Source organism: Danio aesculapii, chromosome 10 (genome assembly GCF_903798145.1).
Source record: "Danio aesculapii chromosome 10, fDanAes4.1, whole genome shotgun sequence".
Classification (NCBI taxonomy): Eukaryota; Metazoa; Chordata; class Actinopteri; order Cypriniformes; family Danionidae; genus Danio; species Danio aesculapii.
Window position 1 is genome coordinate 33,106,034 of NC_079444.1, and position 22,645 is coordinate 33,128,678.

At 34.7% G+C, this 22,645-nt stretch overlaps 2 protein-coding genes across 2 annotated transcripts in view; both read right to left on the reverse strand.

The window, feature by feature from the left end:
• LOC130236826 (collagen alpha-1(XXVI) chain) overlaps window positions 1-9,096 on the reverse strand; it is a 42,813-nt gene extending 33,717 nt beyond the window's left edge. The window contains exons 1-3 of the mRNA XM_056467595.1: window positions 7,849-9,096; window positions 4,781-4,903; window positions 4,563-4,666 (exon numbers count right to left, since the gene is read on the reverse strand). Of these exons, the coding sequence (XP_056323570.1) occupies window positions 4,563-4,666; window positions 4,781-4,903; window positions 7,849-7,991 (370 nt within the window). The 5' untranslated portion in view covers window positions 7,992-9,096. The remainder of the gene's footprint in view (window positions 1-4,562; window positions 4,667-4,780; window positions 4,904-7,848) is intronic.
• Window positions 9,097-10,284: 1,188 nt separating this feature from the next.
• Window positions 10,285-21,583, reverse strand: bcl7ba (BAF chromatin remodeling complex subunit BCL7B a). Its single transcript, XM_056466732.1, has 6 exons — window positions 21,443-21,583; window positions 17,262-17,337; window positions 16,994-17,081; window positions 15,450-15,623; window positions 13,350-13,429; window positions 10,285-11,448 (listed from the first exon to the last, which is right to left on the reverse strand). Exons 1-6 carry the CDS (start codon window positions 21,532-21,534, stop codon window positions 11,362-11,364), a joined length of 597 nt encoding a protein of 198 aa, XP_056322707.1. The 5' UTR covers window positions 21,535-21,583; the 3' UTR covers window positions 10,285-11,361.
• Between the last annotated feature and the right edge of the window lie 1,062 nt (window positions 21,584-22,645).

Sequence of the window (22,645 nt, forward strand, 5' to 3'; positions counted from 1 at the left end):
TGGACATTTTGGCAAGTAAATTTAATTCACACCTTACCTATTACAAAAACAAGAGGCAAATACACTACATATAACTAACAATTCATTAAAATAAGATTTTTGATAAGCACAGATTGCAGTCTGTTCATATATTGATAAGGACACCGATATTTATTCATTCATTCATTCATTCATTTATTTTCGTTCAGCTTAGTCCTTTTATTCATCAGGGGTCGCCACAGTGGAATGAACTGCCAACTATTCCAGCATATGTTTTTTACACAGCAGATGCCCTTCCAGCTGCAACCCAATACTGGGAAACGCCTATACACACACATACACAATTATACACTATGGCCAATTTAGCTTACCCAATTTAACCATTGCGCATGTCTGGACTGTGGGGGAAACCGGAGCACCCAGAGGAAACACAAACCAACACGGGGAGAATATACAAACTCCACAGAGAAATGCCAGCTGGCCCAGCTGGGACTGGAAGTAGCAAACTTCTTGCTGTGAGGTGACAGTGCTAACCACTGAGCCACCCGGCCACCGATATATCACTGGAAAAAAACTAAGCACACAGGGTAAGCACATTTTAAAATCTACAGCTTATCTCAAATAATCCTTTAAAATTTCAATAAAAACTATAAAATCATGTGAATCAAGTGAGATAAACCAAAAAATTGGTGAATTTATTCTCGATTATATGAGAAATATTCATATTGTGTGTGAATTTTAATTGCAAATCTTTGTGATAGCAAATTTGTTACACGGTTCATTTCATTATACATTTTCTCCATGTTAGTATACTGCATGTCAGAATACACACGTGTGAATGTCTTACACTTAAAAGTTTGGTGCTCATACTGTATATATAAACAGTGAGACAAAAACTGAATTCGGAGGGCAAACAATTGTGACACATTCACTTTCGCCCCAATGCTTGATTTTCTCACAGTTAGACCAGCTGTTGTCACTCACATTCACACCCACAGACTGAATGTAAGAAATCTCTCTCCTTGTTGCTAAGAGACTTCATTTGGAAAAAGAACCACCCACCATGCCATGCCAAGCCAAATGTGAGTGGTGTTTATCAAAACTACCGGCCTGTCAGTGGTTTATAAGACCCTGCTATGTAGTTGCAAGGGTCTTCTGGTAGAATGTTCTTAATAGTTGCTTGGGGACTGTAAGTGTCTTTTCAGTTGTTGCTAAGGTAATGGGTCATCGTTTTGGTCCATTTCTAAGTAGTTGCTATGGTATTCTGGGTATGTCCGAATTCATAGTTTTCGAAAAATAGTATGCGAGAAGTACCAGGATGATCTATTACTTCCTGCAAGATTCTGAAGTGTGCATCCGATAGACGCTATGCTATCCCATGATGCCATGTGAGAGAATTTATGAATTGCAGTGAAGCGATGGATCTGATGCGGTTAGGTCACATGATAATAATAAATGGCGGATGTAGTACATCCGAATTACATTCATAGAATTGGCATACATACTATTGACCGTATACTTTAATGCGAAAGTGCGCTCGTTTTTAAAACGATTGTGCGATTGTTTTAGAACTTCCAATTCAGCTGCCTATGGGAGAAATGACTAGGAATAATAAACCGCAGAAAACAGTCAAACTGCTTGCTTTACAAACAAGTGTTTGCATGACTATACGGACAAAGTAGCATAGGATAATAAGAAAATATCAGTTTGCAACATCAAGCAGCAAAATGAGCTGTTTTTAACATAAAAATGAATAGAAGTGAATGTGACCGGAAGTCTCAAGCCAAAAGGACTCAAATGGCTGTGCCTACTCATCCGTGGAGAATAAGGTGAATAAAGAACCTACTTTTCTAATGGTCGTGAAGTAAATTCAAATTCAAATGTACACCTACTCAAGTAGTAGGCGATTTCAGACACAGCCCAAGGATTTCCTAAATCAGTGGTCCAAAACCACTGGGTCATGGCCAGCCCACTACCGGTTTGTGAAAGAGATGCGAAGGGGAAAGAGTGTGAAGGGGAAGGGGTTCAAAATTACCCCTAAGAAATGGGACAGCACTACAACACGTCTACAACGGATTATAGATAGCTAAACTTTTAAACATGACGGTAAAACATGAACGCCGTTTTGAATGTATTAAAACATATGCTTGTTTGTTGTAATCTTCTGTGGGTTATCTGCATTTCAAGGGCTATCTAGCCCTTCCCCTTAGCCTTACGCCTTCAAGCTAAAGAGAATTGGGAAAAGGGGTAAGGGAAAGGGCTAAGGCAGTGGTGCTCAACCCTGTTCCTGGAGATTGACCTTCCTGCAAAGTTCAGCTCCAACCCTGATCAAACATGCCTGAACCAATTAATTAGGACCTGAACAGCACTTGATAATTACAGGCAGGTGTGTTTGATATGGGTTGCAACTGAAATCTGCAGGAAGGTCGATCTCCAGGAACAGGGTTGGTCACGCCTGGGCTGAGGGGTAGAATTGGGATTGGGCTTTAGTCTATATGCAAACCAGTATCCATTTTTGTGCATGTCGCACACCAAATGTGAATCATGCTGTTCCGTATCTTACTAAACTTTGCTGTCACACAAGCGCCACCATTCAGCATCTGTTCGCATTGCTAAACAAAATATAAAAATAAAGAATGTAATGACAGGCTGGGGTGGGCACGTGCAGCAATTCGGCTTGAGATTCTATGCTTCACACTAAGATTTAGCTAATACAGTATGAGTGGGAAACATCTCTCAAACATTTTAATATTGTTGAAATTAAGCAAGCTCAGTGCTCACATCAATATTATGGGCAGCTGTATTCGTTTGCTTTAGTTTGTTGTTGCAAGCATTTGTAATAAAGATGTAATAGCATGTCAATCTAATTCTTTTCAATTGTAAATACTTGATTACCAGTCTGTTGCAAACTGATCAATTCCAACACTGGTCTGTGCTACGAATATGCTATTTCTATGGTCTTTTGGAAGGTTGATTGGGCACTGCTACGATCTCGTATGTGGTTGCTTTATTTCTTGTTAGGTGTGGTTTATTTATAAACTAATTCGGAGAGGATCACGTGCTTAGGATTGAGCACGGCTGGTCACGCATTAGCTTTGCCTATTGTGCCAATCAGATGAATACTGACTCACTATAAATAACCAGAGTTTTCCACTCCAGTCAACTTCATCTTGAGAATCCCCCTTCCACCCCTACTCCTCCCCTTCTCCTGATAGATTGGCATGACGGCCTATTGGTTAGGACTGTTGCCCCACAGCAAGAACGCCACTGATTTGACCCCTCATCGGTTCAATTAATTATCCTAGCTAATTAATACACCCTCACAAGCAGGGGAGTTCTCGAGACCCAGCCTCGAGAATATTCTGAGCTCAGGGCTCTACCAGGACAGCATGCCAAACACGCTTTATTATCAATTATCAGCTAAGTGTGAACTCCTGAAATGGCTGCTAGGGTCATCTGGGTAGTTGCTAAGGTATTGCTTGGGTGTCCTAGGTGGTTGCCAAGACATTGCTAGGGTCATCTGGGTGGTTGCTAGAGCATTTCTATGGTCTCTTGTGTGGTTGTTTGGTCCATTGCTCAGTGGTTGATATGGTCTTCTGGGTGGCTGCAAAGGGAACTGCAAGAATCTTCTAGGTAGTTGCACTGTTCATTTCTAGGTGTTTTCTACGGTCTTCATGGTGGTTGTTAGGGCATTACTATGTTTTTTCTATGGTCTTCAGCAAGGTTGCTTGGGCACGGTTAAATCTTGTAGGTGGTTACATAGTTTCTCGGTAGGTGGCTGTTAAAGTGTTTTCCAAGTGGTTGCTTGATTTAATAGGTGATCTTTTTTATGGTCTTTTGGGTATTTGCTAGGGCGTCATAAAGATCATCTAGGTCAGAGATGCCCAAAGTAGGGCCATCCCCACCATCCCCCATTTGGGTACCCCTGATTTAGGTGATTGATAAGTTAATTCTTAGGTGCTTGGCAGGGTCTTTGGGATAGCTGTTAGGGCATTGCTAGGATCTTATAGTTGAATAGTCCATTTCTAAGTGGCATTAATACAATCTTCTAACTCAGAGGTTACCAAGTGCCTGCAGAGTTTAGCTCCAACTTTCCTCAACACACCTGTCTGGAGGTTTCAAGTATATCATGTAAGACCTTGATTAGCTTGTTTAGGTGTGTTTGATTAGGATTGGAGCTAAAGACTGCAGGTCACCGGCCCTCCAGGAACAAGTTTGGTGCCCCTTTTCTAACTGGTTGATTAGATCATAGCTAGGTGGTTGTCAACAACATACATATGCTAATGTTTTCTCAGTTAGGGCATTGCTAGGTATCCACTTTGGTCTTCAGGGTAGTTACTAGGTATTAGGAGGACAATGTAGGTGAGTTCATAGTTAAAACATTAGGGGGTTTCAATATGATTGCTTACAGAAGTAAAAAGAGGTCAAGTTGAAAATCTCTATGGCAATCTTGGCATGTTATTCTTGTCTTAGCCACCAATAAAAGTGTAATTGTCTCACCACCACTGACAATTCCTCATTTATTCAAACGCTCCAGTAACACTCCAGTGAATATGAGATCGGCAAGAAATGAGCTCCCTCACCCTCTCTGCAGTCTTCCCCATGAAATCCAGGACAGCATCGCCATTCCAGAGAAGTGATTTTCCTGTAGGTCACTCTGTACACAGGTCTCACAAGAGTTCTGTAGCTGGGAGAATACAAAGAGGCAAAGCGGTTTGTTGGATGTCATCAAAGTTAAAATGAGAGCAAATAGCTGAATATAAACCAGTGCATACTATGAGATCATTTCTTTTTTCTGTACCTGATGAGGTTTGTACATGGTCCAGGCCATCGGCAGCTCTGAAACAGTCGCTGCACAACAGTCTCTGTTCCATTTTGTGTCTGGCATGAAACGGTCTTCTGTACTGTGAACTGGCACCAGTTCCTGATGAATGAACGATATGATGACAAAGACCAGACCAATATGAATTCAGTAAAGATAATAATCCAACAGAAAAAGGAAATTCACCAATGAATTAACCAATGAAATTGTGAAGTGAAGAGCTTTAAGCAGAGAGTATGTGATCAACTGGTTTTATTTTCACAAACTTAGATCAATAGCATTGTTTTCAATGGTTTAAGTGCCATAATGTTTCTTCATGAAACTTCAAAAGCCAGATGAAATACAGTGCGGTCCCCGAGAGACCCTCTCAGTGGCATAAGCGTATCTTTTTTCCTGTACCACAGGAGGCTGAATGATTTATTCTCTCCTGACATTCATATAACACCCAGAAGATTCTGACAGACATTCCTGAAGACAAGAAAAAAAAGATTGTGGTTGTATGCTTTGTTTCTACACCTGGGAAAGTTCCTGTCAGATGATTTGAAAAATTCCGGAATTGTAACCTTTTCATTATCCATGTCAAAGTTGTGTCATTTTTTTTTTCACAGGACACAATCATGACTATACCACAGACCTACATGAAGCTCCACATGTCTAGACCTAGCACAACCTTTACTGCACGTCAAACCACAAAATAATTTGCTATCTTTTTAGTGAAAAGAAGTTCAATTTAATCTATTGAATGTCTGTCTTGCATTAAAGTGTTTCAATACTTTTGGCTTTGGTTCAATTTATGGATTTTCTGGGAATTCAACTGGGCCTACATGATGAAAGTAACTTATAGTAAATACTAATGTTTCTCAACCATACTTTAGTAAAGTTCTTGGATTAATCGTTTGTGGTTATTAATTAGTTGCTGTGGTAAAACAACTAAAGTAATATTAAGAAATTATGAAGTTTTGTACAACACTATATACAGTGGTATAAAGTAACAAATTACAAATACTCAAATTACTGTAATTGCGTAGTTTATCTCAGGGATTGTAATTTACTAAGTAGTTTTATAAATGTGTACTTTTACTTTCCCTTGAGTACATTTTAGTGCTGTATCGGTACTTTTACTCCACTACTTTATTTTTTCGTCTATGGGGATTAGAAAAATAAGTCCTGTGACTCTCCTGTTCAACCAAATCGCACATAGAAGGTAAATCGCCTCGTAATGAACAACCTCAAGACACGGGCAAAATATATAATAGCAGCAAACTGTTTGGAAGCATTACAGAAAGTCCAAGAAGATGTCCAAAATCTTTACATGCAACGACCCAGAGACTGTTTAGACGCATGTCACTGATGAAAAAATGATGACTGTTTACTGTATGATGACCGAAATGGCCTTAAACACCCAGCAGGCACAAGACGTCAACATGACACCAGATTGACATTGTACCCCAACACCATGGGGACATTTTGTTTGGAAATGAAAATCGGGTTTACATCCGAACCCAACGTCCGGCCGAAGTCAATGTCCAACGTCCAACCTGGAGTAAACCAATTATCAACGTCTAATAACATTACAGCTTGACATTGCATGAACGTTACCACTATGACATCTATCAGATGTTGGATTGTAGTTGCCATACCTGACGAATAACCGTCGGCATTTGACATCAATATGATGTACTCTTAAAATATTGGCTCGACTTTGGATTTCGGTCACTTTCGAACACAACCTAAAATCAACCGAATATCAACGTCATTTAATGTCGTTTTTGGACATCAAAATAATGTTGGTCTTTAGATGCTGCTTAGACATTGAATTTTGATCACCTGACATCTCAACCTAACTCTAACATAATATTAACGTCTTATGACATTGTGTGCCTACTGGGCAATAACTAAATGCACTACAGAATGTTACGTTTACACACATAGCGTAAAATGCGTAGGCCTACCCGCAAGAATTAAAGCGATGCGCTTACAATCGCACTAGGTGAAGAGGGTCGTGGGTGCTTATGATCACGTGAAGGTGAGTGACTTATTTGGAGGTGGTGTTAAGGCTGAGGTGAGTTATGATCGCACGAAATGAAGACCAGGGGGGTCTGTTGGTGGTGGTGACATGCGGGCCTATTTGCTACGCCACTGCGTAATACTCACTACTCTTGAGTACATTTAAAAGGCTACTTTTTCTCATACTTTGAGTAATATTCACAACAGATACTTTTACTCTACTTTTTCTACATTTTAGGCAAGTAACTTTTACTTAAGTATGATTTTTCAATACTCTTTCCACCATATATATATATATATATATATATATATATATATATATATATACACACACACACACACACACACATACATGCATAGCGTTACATAGATACTTTTTTATGAAATTAGAGTGAAGTTTATGATGTTATTGTTGTGATTTCTTTTTTAATGAGTAAGATAGACTAAAATTGTACTAATTACCTTTTTTACCCAACACTATACACAGTATACTATACTATATTATACACCAAATGACTGTAGAGAAACTACAGTATTTGTTACAGTTTATCAGTTCTCAATAGCACACTACAACATTCATTAACAAAGCGTTTATAATACACTTACAGTATACCATAGTTCAACTAATGTTTAATGTTTAAAAATGTCAAAAAATGTTTAAAAATACTATAGTATTTACAATAAATTGCTAGGTAGACAGAAATACACTATATAATAGATAGATAGATAGATAGATAGATAGATAGATAGATAGATAGATAGATAGATAGATAGATAGATAGATAGATAGATAGATAGATATGTAATCTATAAATGTTAATATACAAATGTAGGTTAATAATTTGAATACATTTAATAGGCTACACACAGAGTACATACATCCAAAAACATGAAATAATACACGCTAGATTAGGTAGTAATATAACTGCCTTCCTAATCCGTCAATCCTATATACTAAGGCTATAAATCTGTCAGTTTGATAACCCAAAGTCACTCGAGCAGACTAGTAAACTCTAGTAATGTTACGGAGCAGTGTTTACCTGTTGAGCGCAGTGTTTGCTCCAGTGTTGTGCTCGGACACTGTGCGCTGCAGCCTCACTGGAACCTGATAAACAGCCGTTGCTTTAAAAGGACAAAGCGACAACATGAAAACACAAAGGAGCTTTAAAAATCCCTCCCGCATGGTCCGACGTCAAACAGCTCTTTTTAAGATGTGCTGTAACTGATGTTTATCTCGCTCGGAGGAGTTGAGGGAGTTTCTGACGGGCCAGGAGAGAGACTAGAGTAAAACACACAACCCGCTCTTCTTAAGGTACAACTCTGCTTGTGTCTCATAACCTAATTGGATGACTATCTAGTATCTACTACATCATAGTTGGCCCAAAATCCTGCGAGCGTTTGTGATATTCAAGGTATTAAAGGTACGGTGTAACGCATGCCAAAACAACAGGGGGATCTAAAACACAACTAGAGAGAAGAGAAATGCAGTATTGTTAAGATGACTCACATGTATTTTGCATAACAGTGAAGGAATGTAAAGTAAATGTAATGATAACAACTTAAAGATGGATAAAAAAATAATTCTGGCTCCGATTTGAAATGAAATTATGGCTTCCAGCGCCACCTACCGGTCAAACATTGGATAACACACCACCAGTGTTGGGTTTAATTAGTTGCAAAGTTACAAGTTACTGTCATTTTCTGCTGGAAAAGTAAAGCAAGGAATTTTTAGGTAATTTAATTATAGTTATTTGCCTTAAATACTGTGCATAAATTCAACAGTTCTGTATACAGTAAATCAATTTTATTGTTGCATAAATATATGTTGTTTATTAATTCATTCATTTTCCTTTGGCTTGGTGCCTATATTCATCAGGGGTCACCACAGTGGAATCAACCGCCAACTTATCCAGCATATGTTTTACACAGTGGATGCCCTCTAGCCGCAACCCAGTCCTGGGAAACATCCATACACACTCATTCACACACATCCACTATGGCCAATTTCGTTTACCCAATTCACCTATGGCGCATGTCTTTGGACTATGAGGGAAACCGGAGCACCCGAAGGAAACCCACGCCAACACAGGGAGAACATGCAAACTCCACACAGAAATGCCAACTGACCCAGTCGGGACTCAAACCAGCGACCTTCTTGCTGTGAGGCAACAGAGCTAACAACTGAGCCACCGTGTCACTCATATTTTGTATAATAATTCGATTTTTCAACTAAAGATAATTGACCCCGCTAAAGAAAAAAATTCTTCTTACTCACATAACACATGCACAGTAACTCGATTTCCCAACTAAAGAAGGTTAGATTAGTCTGATTAAATAAATGCATTAAGTAAGAATTATTATATTATATATATATTATATTATTATATCATATGGTATATGGTCAATATATGGTATTTATAAAAATATTGTGCTACTGAAATGTTTTATATTTTGATACATTTATTATGTATAACAATTAATTAAATAAAGCTAAAAGGACAAATTTAAAAGAATTATGATTAAATTTCTATTGTGCACTTATTTTAAATTTATAGAGATTTTAAGTCAAGTAATTAAGTTACTGATTGAATAATTCACTTATTTTTTTAGATAAAGTATTTTAAAAAGTAATTTAAATAGAATTTAAATTAATAACATACCTAACCTTGCACTCCAGATATTAATGTACAAAATTTTTCATTCTTATTTTACGTGCGTATAAATCAAAAGATTGAGATTTTTTAAATATCCCATATACAATTTTTTTTATAAAATCTAGGATGAATTATTATTAGTAATATATAACCATTTTCTATTTAGATAGATAGATAGATAGATAGATAGATAGATAGATAGATAGATAGATAGATAGATAGATAGATAGATAGATAGATAGATAGATAGATAGATAGATAGATAGATAGATAGATAGATAGATAGATAGATAGATAGATAAAAAGCAAATCATCTCAGACTGGTTTCTTGAACATGACAATGAGTTCACTGTACTCAAATGGCCTCCACAGTCACCAGAACTCAATCCAATAGAGCACCTTTGGGATGAGGTGGAACGGGAGATTCGCATCATGGATGTGCAGCCGACAAATCTGCAGCAACTGCGTGATGCGATCATGTCAAAATGGACCAAAATCTCTGAGGAATATTTCCAGTACCTTGTTGAATCTATGTCATGATGGATTAAGGCAGTTCCGAAGGCATAAGAGGGTCCAACCGAGTACTAGTAAGGTGTACCTATTAAAGTGGCCAGTGAGTGTATTTTAAAGTATAATATGTTCCTGTGAATATCAAAGCTACATTATCAGCAGCAATTACTTCTGTAATAAGTGTCACATGATCGTTCAGATTTCAAAGTATACAGGATTAGTGTTGAAAACAATTGTGGAGCAGTAAACAGTAGTTTACATCAATATTTAAATCATACGCCAAAAAATAAATCATGAAAACAACTAATGAAATAAATTCCTAATATTTAATGATACTTGCTTCAAATAACAATATTGCTGCTTCTTCAACCACAATGTCCCCACTAGACCAGTGTGCAAAGATAAAGGGCAGAAACCAAATACACAAACACCCTCACTACAAAATCTGATGAAAGCAACAACACACTAAACAACAACTTCTATCGATGTGTGCATTACATTGGCAAAATTGGTCTAAACACAAAAAAAAAAAATAGGTGGCATAAAAGATGGGTGCTTTTAGGGGTGTCCTTCAGACAGAAAAAAATAATGTTCAATTAATTAAAACTAATGAAAGATTCTTGAACAGCTGGAGGCACCAGAGACCCTGAGAGCAGAATCTACAGACTACATTATTCACATCTTATGAATCAAAGCTTTAACATTCATTTCAATCTGTGTGTAAACGTATAGACTACGATTGAAGACGTGTTTATTAAAAGGGAATGGTGTGGTCTAATGAGATTCTTTGTGCATGAAGCATTGCATTATATTTCAAGTACCCTTTTAATATAACTCACTACTTGTCTTTATTTCAGAGGACATCATTAAAGGCTAACCATTCCGTCCACATTACGTCGTTTTATGGCTTTCTTTTAAAACAAGCATCACATTCCACTGTATATAAAATAAAACTATCAGCATTATAACCGTAACAGCAATTTCAGCAAGAAGCACTTCCTGTTTTTCAGCCATCCGCTCTCCTGTAAACAGGAATGTTCAGTTAATAGTCTGGCTTCTTTCGGTTTCGGTCTATAAACCTTGATTTATTGCTTCGGAATTATCGGAATTAGGAAATTCAACTATGAGATCCTCTGAAATTAATGATAATTCCAGCATGACCTGAATGGAAGCGTATTCTGGGAATAGGAGTTAGGGAAGGCATAGGTTTAAAAACTCTAAAAGGTTAAAAAGCCATCCCATGTGACAACAGTAATAATAAATATAGTGCTTTCTAGACGTCTGGTCCATATTGTGTCTTTCGCAGCAGTTCTAGGAAGGTCAGTTATCAGTCTGGCTGATTATCAATGCCCAGTGTACAGTATGTGTGTGTCTTTGTGAGTGTGTGTGTTAGCTCAGAGGGACCATCTGGATGACCGAGACCTGCTCGGTGCAGATTCTTTTCAGTGGTGGAGCTCCACAGCTGTCCTCGTCCTCCTGTACACACAGAGGAAAATAAATATTACAACTAGCTGGTGCTGGGTTATTAATGTTCCTCGGTAACACTTTCATTAGTTCATTTATTTTCCAACAAATACAAAAAAAAATTTAGAATTAATTTATTAGGGAGTCTTCACCTTTTATTGGACAGGACAATGGAGATTAGGCCTGCACAATATTGGAAAAATCTAGCATTGCAATATTTTGTTATTCTGTGATATGAATTCAATTTCAGATAACTTGAATATTGGGGTGGCACAGTGGTTAGCATCGTCGTCTCACAGCAAGGTCACTGGTTCGAGTCCGGGCTGGGCCAGTTGGCATTTCTGTGTGGAGTTTGCATGTTCTCCTCGTGTTGGCGTGAGTTTCCTCCAGTTGCTCCGGTTACCCCCACAGTCCAAAAACATGCACTTTAGGTGAATTGGATTGACTAAAATGGCCGTAGTGTATGAGTGTATGTGAATGCGAGAGGGTATGGGTGTTTCCCAGTGATGGGTTGCAGCTGGAATGGCATTCGCTGTAAAAAACATATGCTGGAATAGTTGGTGGTTCATTCCACTGTGGCGACCCCTGATAAATAAGGGACTATGCCGAAGGTGAATGAATGAATGAATAAATAAATTAACTTGAATATCTCCATCTAGAAAAAATTTATCATATTAGATTGATTGAGCTGATTCTGTAGGAGAGTGCATCTGAATAAAATCATATCAACAAATTAAAAGCATACATAAGTACGACAAAGAAAAAAATTACAACTGAAACAAACTGACTGAGGAATTGAGCTGGTCAGTTTGTTAATTACCTACAGGCTAAAGTTTTTAATATGTTTTTAGATGGTTTTTAATACATTTTAACAGATTCCTAATTGTTTTAATGATGCATGATAATAAATTAATAAAAAAAAAATATATATATATTTTCATACTACATTATTCAAAATGTTTTATTTAAAATTCTAATCTCATAACAATTCATAAATCTGTAATAGCTTCGTGTAACCACACATTTCTAAATAGACACTTTGTGGTAAATTATTATAGTAGGTACTTTGTTGAAATTGACAGAATTGTAGGAAATAATTTTGTTGCATCAAAAAGTGTGGTTATGATTAGGTGCACACAGAATCTGCGCACGCAGAAATCCGATGATTTTTAGCAGATTTATTTAGTCTATGTATTTATTTATGTAAATGTGTGTAAATGTACATTTATTCAGTTTTCAAATTAATTTCACTACTATCGTTGTGATATAATAACAGTAATATTAAAGTGTTCATATGGTTTATGTACTATACAGTTTGTAAAATAATATTTTCTATCTTTTAGTACATATATTATATGAGAGACTTACTTTGTGTACCAAATATTTGGATTTGCATTGTAAATATTAAATACAAGTTAAAAATGTATTATTATTTTTTTTATTATTAAGTTTTTAGCTATGATATTCCTAAAATCATTCCGCATAAATCCGCAAATTTTTAACAAAATTCTCCGCAAAAATAGTAAAAAATGTCCGCAGATTCTGTCAGGCACTAATTATGATCACAATCCGACAAGAGAATGTAGCGACGATTATTGCTTAAAAGTGTTACCAATAAATATACAAAAAATAAATTTGGGTGGGCTTTTGTAGCTCAGATTGTAGGTCATTCCAACTGTAACCTGATAAGCTTCATCACACAGTGAATGCGCTTAAACTCTCAAGACACATTTTTGTTTGTTTTGTTGCAAAAGCATGTACTAGATACTGTCAACTTGCACACTGTAAAACAACAAGTATGATATTATCATAGATGATAAATATTGCACACCCATAATTTAAAAGGTAATACAGAGAAACTTTTCATGCATTATTATGTCAAAAGCTCTGACTAGATTAATTGTATTTTGTACCTGAGCAGTGAGGGGTAGAAGATCTTCTTTGATCAGTGTTGGCGGCTCATCTGCAATCTCACTTGACTGCAGCAGCGGCTCTTAAAGGTAAAAGAAGAAAAAAAAAAAAAAAAAAAAGTTAACATTTTTAAAAGTGGGTTGACTGACTAAAAGATCTCAGCAGACTTCTGTGAAATATGCATTTACGAGATAACAGTATAATGCATTTGTTCAGATCAGATCGACTCACAGTGACACAAGGAGGACAAACAACTGACTGTATAACCTCAGGTTAATGTGTCTAAATATTTAAACAAGCTTGTAAAAAATAAACCTACCACTCAAATGTTTTAGGGTTAGAAAGATTTAAGAGGATTTAATAGGACTTTTTTATTTAGCAAGGCCAATTTGTGGATGATCCCTCTAGATTATACAACTGTTTTTAGCACCAAATCATCATATTGGAATGATTTCTGAAGGATCATGTGATGCTGGAAATTAGGCTGTGCATTAAAAGAATAAATCACATTTCAGAGTACATAAGAATGGAGCATTTTAAATTATTACATTTATTGAGAAGCAAATCACTGTATCAGAATGATTTCTGAAGGATCATATTACACTGGAAAACAAAAGAAATATATTAAAATAAAGAGTTTAAAAAATAAACAAAACCTGATTTTTAAAAATGGAATTATATTTCATAATGTTTCCTAAATTAAAAAAATGTATAAATTATAAAAAATAATAATTATATAAATTATTAAAAAAATGTATAAAATTATAAATGCTTGTTAGCAAAAATGACTTTTGAAAATGTCTAATTTAATCTCAAAGCAATATAATAGAATATAAAAATAAATATAATATTATGTAATGTAATATAAAAATAATACATTATAATATAGAAATAATAATATAATAAATATAATAACATTAGAATAGAATAGGATAGAATAGAATAAAATGTAATGTAATTTTAAAATAATATTACAATAATATAATAAAATTAAAAAATAATATAATATAATAAAATATAATATAACAGTAATATAATAAATATAATATAATAATAATAATAATAATAATAATAATATAATGTGTTATAAATATAATATAATATAATATAACATAATATAATGTAATATAATATAATATAATATATACGAATAATATTACAATAATATGCTATAAAATAATATAACAAAATAATATAATACAATATAATATACAAATAATATGATAATATAAAATAATATAAAAAACAAAAATCTAAAATAATAAATAATATAATACACAAATAATATTACAATAATATGCTATAATATTATAATTATATTATTATAAAATATAATATATACAAATAGTATTAAAAAATATATAATACAATACAATACAATACAGAACAATATAATATAATATAATATAATATAATATAATATAATATAATATAATATAATATAATATAATATAATATAATATAATATAATATAATATAATATTACATAATATAATATAACATTACATAATATAATATAATATAATATGCGACAGTGTGACGCAGTGGGTAGCGCTCTCGCCTCACAGCAAGAAGGTTGCTAGTTCGAGCTTCGGCTGGGTCAGTTGGCATTTCTGTATGGAGTTTACATGTTCTTCCCGCGTTCGCCTGGGTTTCCTCTAGGTGCTCCGGTTTCCCCCACAAGTCCAAAGACATGTGGTACAGGTGAATTGGATAAGCTAAATTGTCCGTAGTGTGTGTGTGTGAATGAATGTGTATGGGTTGTAGCTGGAAGGGCATCCGCTATGTAAAACAAATGCTGCATAAGTTGGCGATTTATTCCGCTGTGGCGACCCCTGATTAATAAATGGACTAAGCTGAATATTAAAATATAATATAATATAATATAATATAATATAATATAATATAACATAATATAACATAACATAACATAACATAATATAATATAATATAATATAATATAATATAATATAACATAACATAATATAATATAATATAATATAATATAATAACATAACATAACATAACATAATATAATATAATATAATATAATATAATATAATATAATAATAAATGAATGCATGGTTTTGTATGAGTCTCACCTTCCATGATCTCCTGGCCGAGGGTGGGTGGCTGTGGGTCATCAGTCCTGTACTCTAGACTCTGAGGTGCCGGACTGACCGGCTCACTGGCCGGTGGACTGGAGTTATTGCTGCTGTCTGCGGCTGCTTTATGCTGATATGAGTCTGACAGAGAACTCTGGTTGCTGTTTTCATCTGGAGAATATATTAATTTCACATGAACGAAAGAAAATTTTACAGCTTTGAAATTATTTTAGGGTAAGAAAACAAGGGCAGAATATTTTTTTTCAGAATTATTTGCCCTCCTGTGAAATATTTATTCTTTTTCAATCATCTCTCAAGCTGTTTTTAATGAAGCAAGGAATTTTTCACAGCATTTCCAATAATATTTTTTCTTCTAAAGAAAGTCTTATTTGTTTTGTTTTGACTGAAATAAAAGCAGTTTTTAATTTTTAAAACCATTTTAAGGTCAATATTATTTGCCCCATTAAGCCTTTTTTCCCGACTGTCCACAGAACAAACCACTGCTATACAATGACTTGCCTAATTACTCTAACTTGCCTAATTAACCTAGTAATGTCAGGGTTCTGTCTAATGTTTATTTAATTCTTAGTTTGTGACAGAACTCTGACACTCTTGTTTGTTTTCGTGAGTGCATTGGTTTGAGCTTGCTTGAACCATGTACTCTTCTTCTGTGTTGTGAGTGCACAGCGTCAAGTTATCTTGAGCTGTGTACTTATGTCTAATTTGTGTGCGTGCATGGCATTCGGATTCTGGCACTGGTCTACTGTGGTTACAGTTTTGTCAGGATTCGGATGTTCATGCTTCATGTCTGTTTGTCTGCTGTTTGTTTGCCATTTTGTTTTAGTCAGATTCCTGTTCATGTCTTTTCGGATTGGTTCCTGTTAATTGTCTGCTTTTTGTGTTTAGCACATGGCTTGTGTTGTGTCTTTTCCTATGTGCTCATTTGTCTATTAGTTAGACTCCGCCCGTCTTGTTTCCTGTTCATTTTGTTATTTGTTTCACCTGAACTCCTCGTTTTGGGCTTTGTTTGCTCCTCTATTTATTCTCCCAGTTTGCTGTTGTCTGTGCTGATTCGTTTCTTATTTTATGTGTAGTTTGATGCCTGTCTGTTTTTCTGCCCAGTTTGGTTTTATTTTGTTTTACTCAATAACTAATTACCCTTCCATGGGTTTGTTGTTTTCCAGCCCTGTTGGCTGTTATCTGGGCTCTGTGTCCAGTTTTTTGTTCCTAATTAATAAATCTTCTTTTTATTGCTTATCTGCGTCTGGGTTCTGTCCACACACCTGACAAGTAAAGCCTTTTAAATGTCACTTTAAGCTGAATACAAGTGTCTTGTAAAATATTATAAACTGCCATCATGGCAAAGATAAAAGAAATGAGTTATTAAAACTATTAGGTTTAGAAATGTGTTGAAAAAAATCTTCTTTGTTAAACAGAAATTGGGGGAAAATAAACAGGGGGGCTAATAATTCTGACTTCAACTGTAATTGTTTGGGATTAAATGTCCTTTTAAAACTTCAATCTTGCATGCAGCTCTTTACCTTGAAAATCTAATAGCACAGAACAGGCATTATCAGAGGACTTCTTCCGCTGCATTTCTCCACCCACAGACACTTTGCTCTTTTCCTTCTAAAAAAAGATCAGATGATGGAAACCGTAAATACAGTGAATGATTTGGAAATTACAGATCTCGATCAATATGTATGAGATGGAGATGTTGTATTTTTGTGGAATGTAATGGAATTAAATTCCCGTTCAGCCAGATGGCAATTAAACTCAAGAGAAAGAAGCATCTTAAATGTGTCATACCTCCTTTGTGTCCACCACGGGGACCCATTTAAATATTCTTAATGATGTATCTCCAACTGTGACCCATTTCTTCTCCCTGAAATGGAGCAATAGGAGTTCAGGTTTCCAACATACATCAGACTGCAGTCATAAACTTTTTATTCACACACCTGCTAGTTTTGTGGTTTTAAGCTTTTCGTAAAATGCTATTTGAAAAAAACTGCACAAAAGCACGCAGATCAATCTAAATGGGTGCAAAAATATTCATAAAGGGGGCCACAGCAAAGCTCCAAAAATATTAATGTATTACCTTAAAAAAGCTATCACAAAGCATGAGACATTTCGAACACACTTCCACAGACAATACTGATCACAGCATGTTGCTCTTTTATACACCTCTGCATCACATGATCTCACAACAAAAGAAAAATAAACATTTATAAATTGAACAACTTACATATTTGCTTTTACACCTTTATGAATATATTTGCACTTAAATGTTATTTATAATGTAAAGAAAATATCCTAAATACAGTGCTTATTTTGTCACACTTTAGCAATTCATCTCAGAATTTCTATTACAATACATGTATTTAAGTCTTTTTTTTTTCCAAGAAGTCAAAATCTCAACTTGTATACACCCAAATTTGCAGTTTAATCTATATATACTGTAGGCCTATATTTTACAGAGGAATGTGTTCACACATGATTTGCCTCATACATTCAGAAAAAAAAATGGTACAATGTTGTACCAAAGAAGGTACAAACCCTTGTCACTGGGGCAGTACCTTTTTATGGAACAGAATTGTACCCTAAGACAAAGATACAAATTTGTACCATTGCAGTTTGTACCTTTAAGGACATGATTTGTACCATGGGAAACCAAAATGTATTTTTGGTTTTTAAAACCTGCAGATACATTATTGTACCTTCATCAAAGGTATAAAATCTGATCCATGAAGTTACCACTACAGTGACAAGACACCTTAACAGTGTCAAATGTGTTCTTCAAGAACTATTTAAAGGCATTTTGCTTTATCCACAATGCGTTATTTTCAGTAAATATAAAACATCAAATAGATTTTTAAACAATGTTTTTAAAAAAGTTATTTTTTTGTGTAAGTGCACATTTTCCATTAACAATAAAGAAAAAAAAACTTTGATATAAATCCAAGATAATTTTTTTGCTAAACATTTCAAAACACTTTTCACAAAAATGCTACAGAAACACATTCTCCCATGTACAATATAAAACATTTTTTCACACCATACCTTTGTATTCACTTCAAAGTTAATTTAATTTACTTCATTTTAATATCGAAATAGAATTATGCAAAAGTATTGTAATGAGATATGCACAATGTTTGATTACTTTTACAATACTAAAATGTCTGCATGAACGTTTTGCATATGCAGGACTGTTGCCAGCTGACGTGCGTAGTGGAAAGCAAACACCAAAAGTTGCAGATATCAATAATGAAACTATTTATCAGAAAATGCTTACCAAATGTTTATTAAAAACGCCTTAAATGTTAAGTTTACATTACATATAGTTTTGTTTTACCAGTTGTTTTGCATTATAGAACTTAATACTTAATGTTTATGAGTTTCTTTAAACATTTTAAATGATGATTCATGTATTAACATGGAAATTATTCATAAAATCACTTTGCCGTTCCAGTAATATTTATTTTCATAGATATTGTTATAAAGAAGGAGTTGTCCAACACTTATGTACCTTTTTTATGACAACAGTTCGTCACCTTAGAATTATAAGGTTCTTTCTGACATTTTTGTCAAAATTTTGTTAATTCACATATTCTTATTAAATGACAACTTATTTACATTATATGAAGTTTTTTTAAATAAGTTGTGTACATTTTAAGACTTTTCTTTAAAAAAACAAAAATGGTTTATCTACAAAGTTGAACTCTAGCTTGGCTCTATAAGGTTCTTTCTGTGAGCCAATCAGCATTTTTAATGCACGCACGAGGACCAATCAGGATCAGCTTTCTTTGTCATTTCGCTGGACTGCTCCATTAACAGCGGGGAACACCAGAAAGACTGAAAAGAAAGATGATTTAGAAGCATTTCCTTTACATTGAGATTCATTCATTAATTCATTTTCTTTTTGGCTTGGTCCCTTAATTAATCTGGGGTCACCACAGCAGAATGAACCACCAACTTATCCAGCATATGTTTATGCAGTGAATGCCCTTCCAGCCGCAACCAATCACTGGAAAACACCCATACACACTCAATCACACACATACACTATGGCCAATTTTAGCTTACCCAATTCACCTGTACTGCATGCCTTTGGATGTGTGGGGGAAACTGGAGCACCCGGAGGAAACCCACATCAACACGGAGAGAACATGTTAACTCCACACAGAAATGCCAACTGACCCAGCAGAGGCTCGAACCAGTGACCTTCTTGCTGTGAGGCGATCGTGCTACCCACTGCGCCACCACGTCGCCAACATTGAGATGAAATATTACGTTTTACATAATTGAAAAAGAGATGAATATAAAAAAAAATGTATGTATTAAATGTGAAATATATTTATTTGTTTACATATAGTCAGTGAAACACTTTGTGTTTATTAAACTCATTTGGTCTGTTTCTTCTAAAGTCTTTAAATTTAATATTAAGCCTTGAAGGGCAAATACTTAATTTAATTCATGGGGCATATAATTCAATAAATATAATTCAATAATTTATATAAAGCATATAAATATTAACATATTAATTAGATAAAATTAACATCTGCACTGGAATAAAGTTATTTAGCACACCCTTTTGTATGCTTAATTTTATCAAGAAAATAATTCATCCTAAAACATGAAATAAATGTTATAGAAATCAAAAATTCCACTTTCTCTAGCATCAACATATTGTTACAGCACCAACTTATATATTTTTTGATTGTATTTCTTGAAAAGTAATGCTTCAGTGAATGATCTGCCAGATAGAACCTTTTAATTCCAAGTGGAAAATGACTTTTCAGAATTAGAAGGTTCTATCTGCATTTACCATGTTTTTTTACTCCAATTTGCAAATGTAAGAGAACTTTGATAATTTACATTTAGAGAACCCTTAGGGTCTCTGTCATGTTAATGTACAAAGGAGAACTGTTACACACATTTTGTTTGCTATATGGAATGCAAAAACTTTGAAACTCAATATCTCAAAATCAATCAGAACGCAGATAGAACCTTATAATTCTAAGGTGACGAATTGTGTACCTTCATTTCAATTGTACCATAAAAGGTACAGAAGAGTATCACAAGAGGTCTTTTGTACCATATAAGGTACAACTTTTACAAAGGTACAAAACTGTTCCATAAGGAACATTATTTGTACCACCGTGTACCTTTTTTTCTGAGAGTGTACTATAGATTTTATTCTACCATTTATTTCTTTATTTCCCTTCTTTTTACCTGTTCACAGTATTGCCCTAATTGTGGAGACATAAAAAAGATCAATTTGTAACATGTGACAATATTATAGAGTTTTGAACATTATGTTTGACCTAAAACAAGCACATATTTCATATGTCAAAACTTTTAGAAACCTTGTAATACAAATTGTAATCAAACAACTAGGAAAATATGGTGATAACTATTGTTTTTTACTCCATTCACCTGCATTGTCTTGCCCTAAAAATGCAACCATGCAAGAAAATAGCACTTCTCAAGTTCCCAAATGAAGAAAGTTTCCTCTAAGAGCTGTTTTTTCTGGACATGAGAGATTACAGTCCATTTGTTGATGAGTTGAACACTTTCCAATATCCCCATTTATCTCAATCACAAAAGTGCTTGGGTTTTACAGGGCTGAATCCTGATTGGATGTACTTGGATTAGCCAGTTAAATAGTAAATTCGTTAATGGTTGTATAAAACTGTGTAAAACTGTATAAAACTGACAAATAAATATTATGCTATTAAATATTTCTGACAGATTCTAAACTTCTTCAGCAGAAAGAAAACAAATAACTGTTTAAAAGTCCCCTTTAGTCCCGCCTCTTTTGTGCCGCTTGTCCTTTCATAAAACAAAGACAGGCGGCCAGCCATTGGCTGAATCTTGCGTCAATCAAACTGTATCCTCTTACGAAAGCCCTCCTCCTTTCCGACTGAAGTTTCTCTTTAGAAAAACATTTTTCTCTTTCAAAGTGTCGTGACGGCGCTCGTCGTACTCACCATCTCCGTACTCTCTCGATGGCAGCCATGACTTTCTTAATGTCATCTTTAGCGCGGCTCCGGGTCTCCGCGCGGACCGAACGACCCGACATTTCTGAATTTTATCGGTACTCTTACTGGAATCGTGTCGGTCTCGCAGTCTGGCGGCGCAAATCTCGTCTCGCGAGAACTCAAGACCACTTTTCACAGCTTGACAAGTAGATCCCACCTACTTCCAGAGGACACAGGTGGCTGCTGTTAAAGAGTTTTTATTTATTAGGAAATGGGCAAATACCTATATATTTGTCAAGTTAACGATTTATTACTCAATACATATCGTAATAAATCTAATTCGTTTTACCTAAATACGTTCACACAACTCAAATTTATAGTTCATTTCAAAATAAAAGTCTTCAGGGACTATTTTTTAATACTAAATTAAAACAAAACTGTAATACAAAAATGTATCAAAAATGGCCGCTGAAGCTTTTATTAAGTTAAATGTGTTAGACGAACCAAACAGCCTTCGTGTTATTTATGTTAATAAAACTAAAAAGAGCAACAAAATAGAGCAAAAACATTTGCTGAATAATATAAAGAAATATATTATTTAATTCTTCCTTCAAGTGGTGTAAATAATCGCAAAACTTTCCAACGCTAGTCCAAAGCTTTTTTTGTACTCAAAAGTACCCTTTTTATACTTCAATACTTTTTTGTTTTTTAATTCATTTACTGACAAATGTCTCGCCTATGCTTTTTTGACAAATCGACAAAAATTAAGCTAGTTTTTTCTTTGTGTAATCTTTTGAAGATGTACTGTTATGTATGTATTATTGTGAAAATTCAGCAAACAATTCTCTCTCTCTCTCTCTCTCTATATATATATATAACCACACAAATAGCTAACATTAGATTAGTGTTTCCCAACCCTGTTCCTATAGGCACACCAACAGTACATACTTTGGATGTCTCCCTCATCTGATCTATTCATTTCAGGTTTTGGAGTCTCTTCTAATGTTCTGATGAGTTGATTCAGGTATGTTTGATTAGGGAGAGGTTGAAAATGTGTACTGTTGGTGTGTCTTCAGGAACAGGGTTGGGAAACACTGCATTATGGCCCGTTTCGGTTCTTTATGGTTGTTTCCAGTCAAAAGGTACCAAAAAGCGAACGGTACCACTTTTTGCTTTCAAAAAGGTACCTAGCACGACAAAGTGAACCAAAAG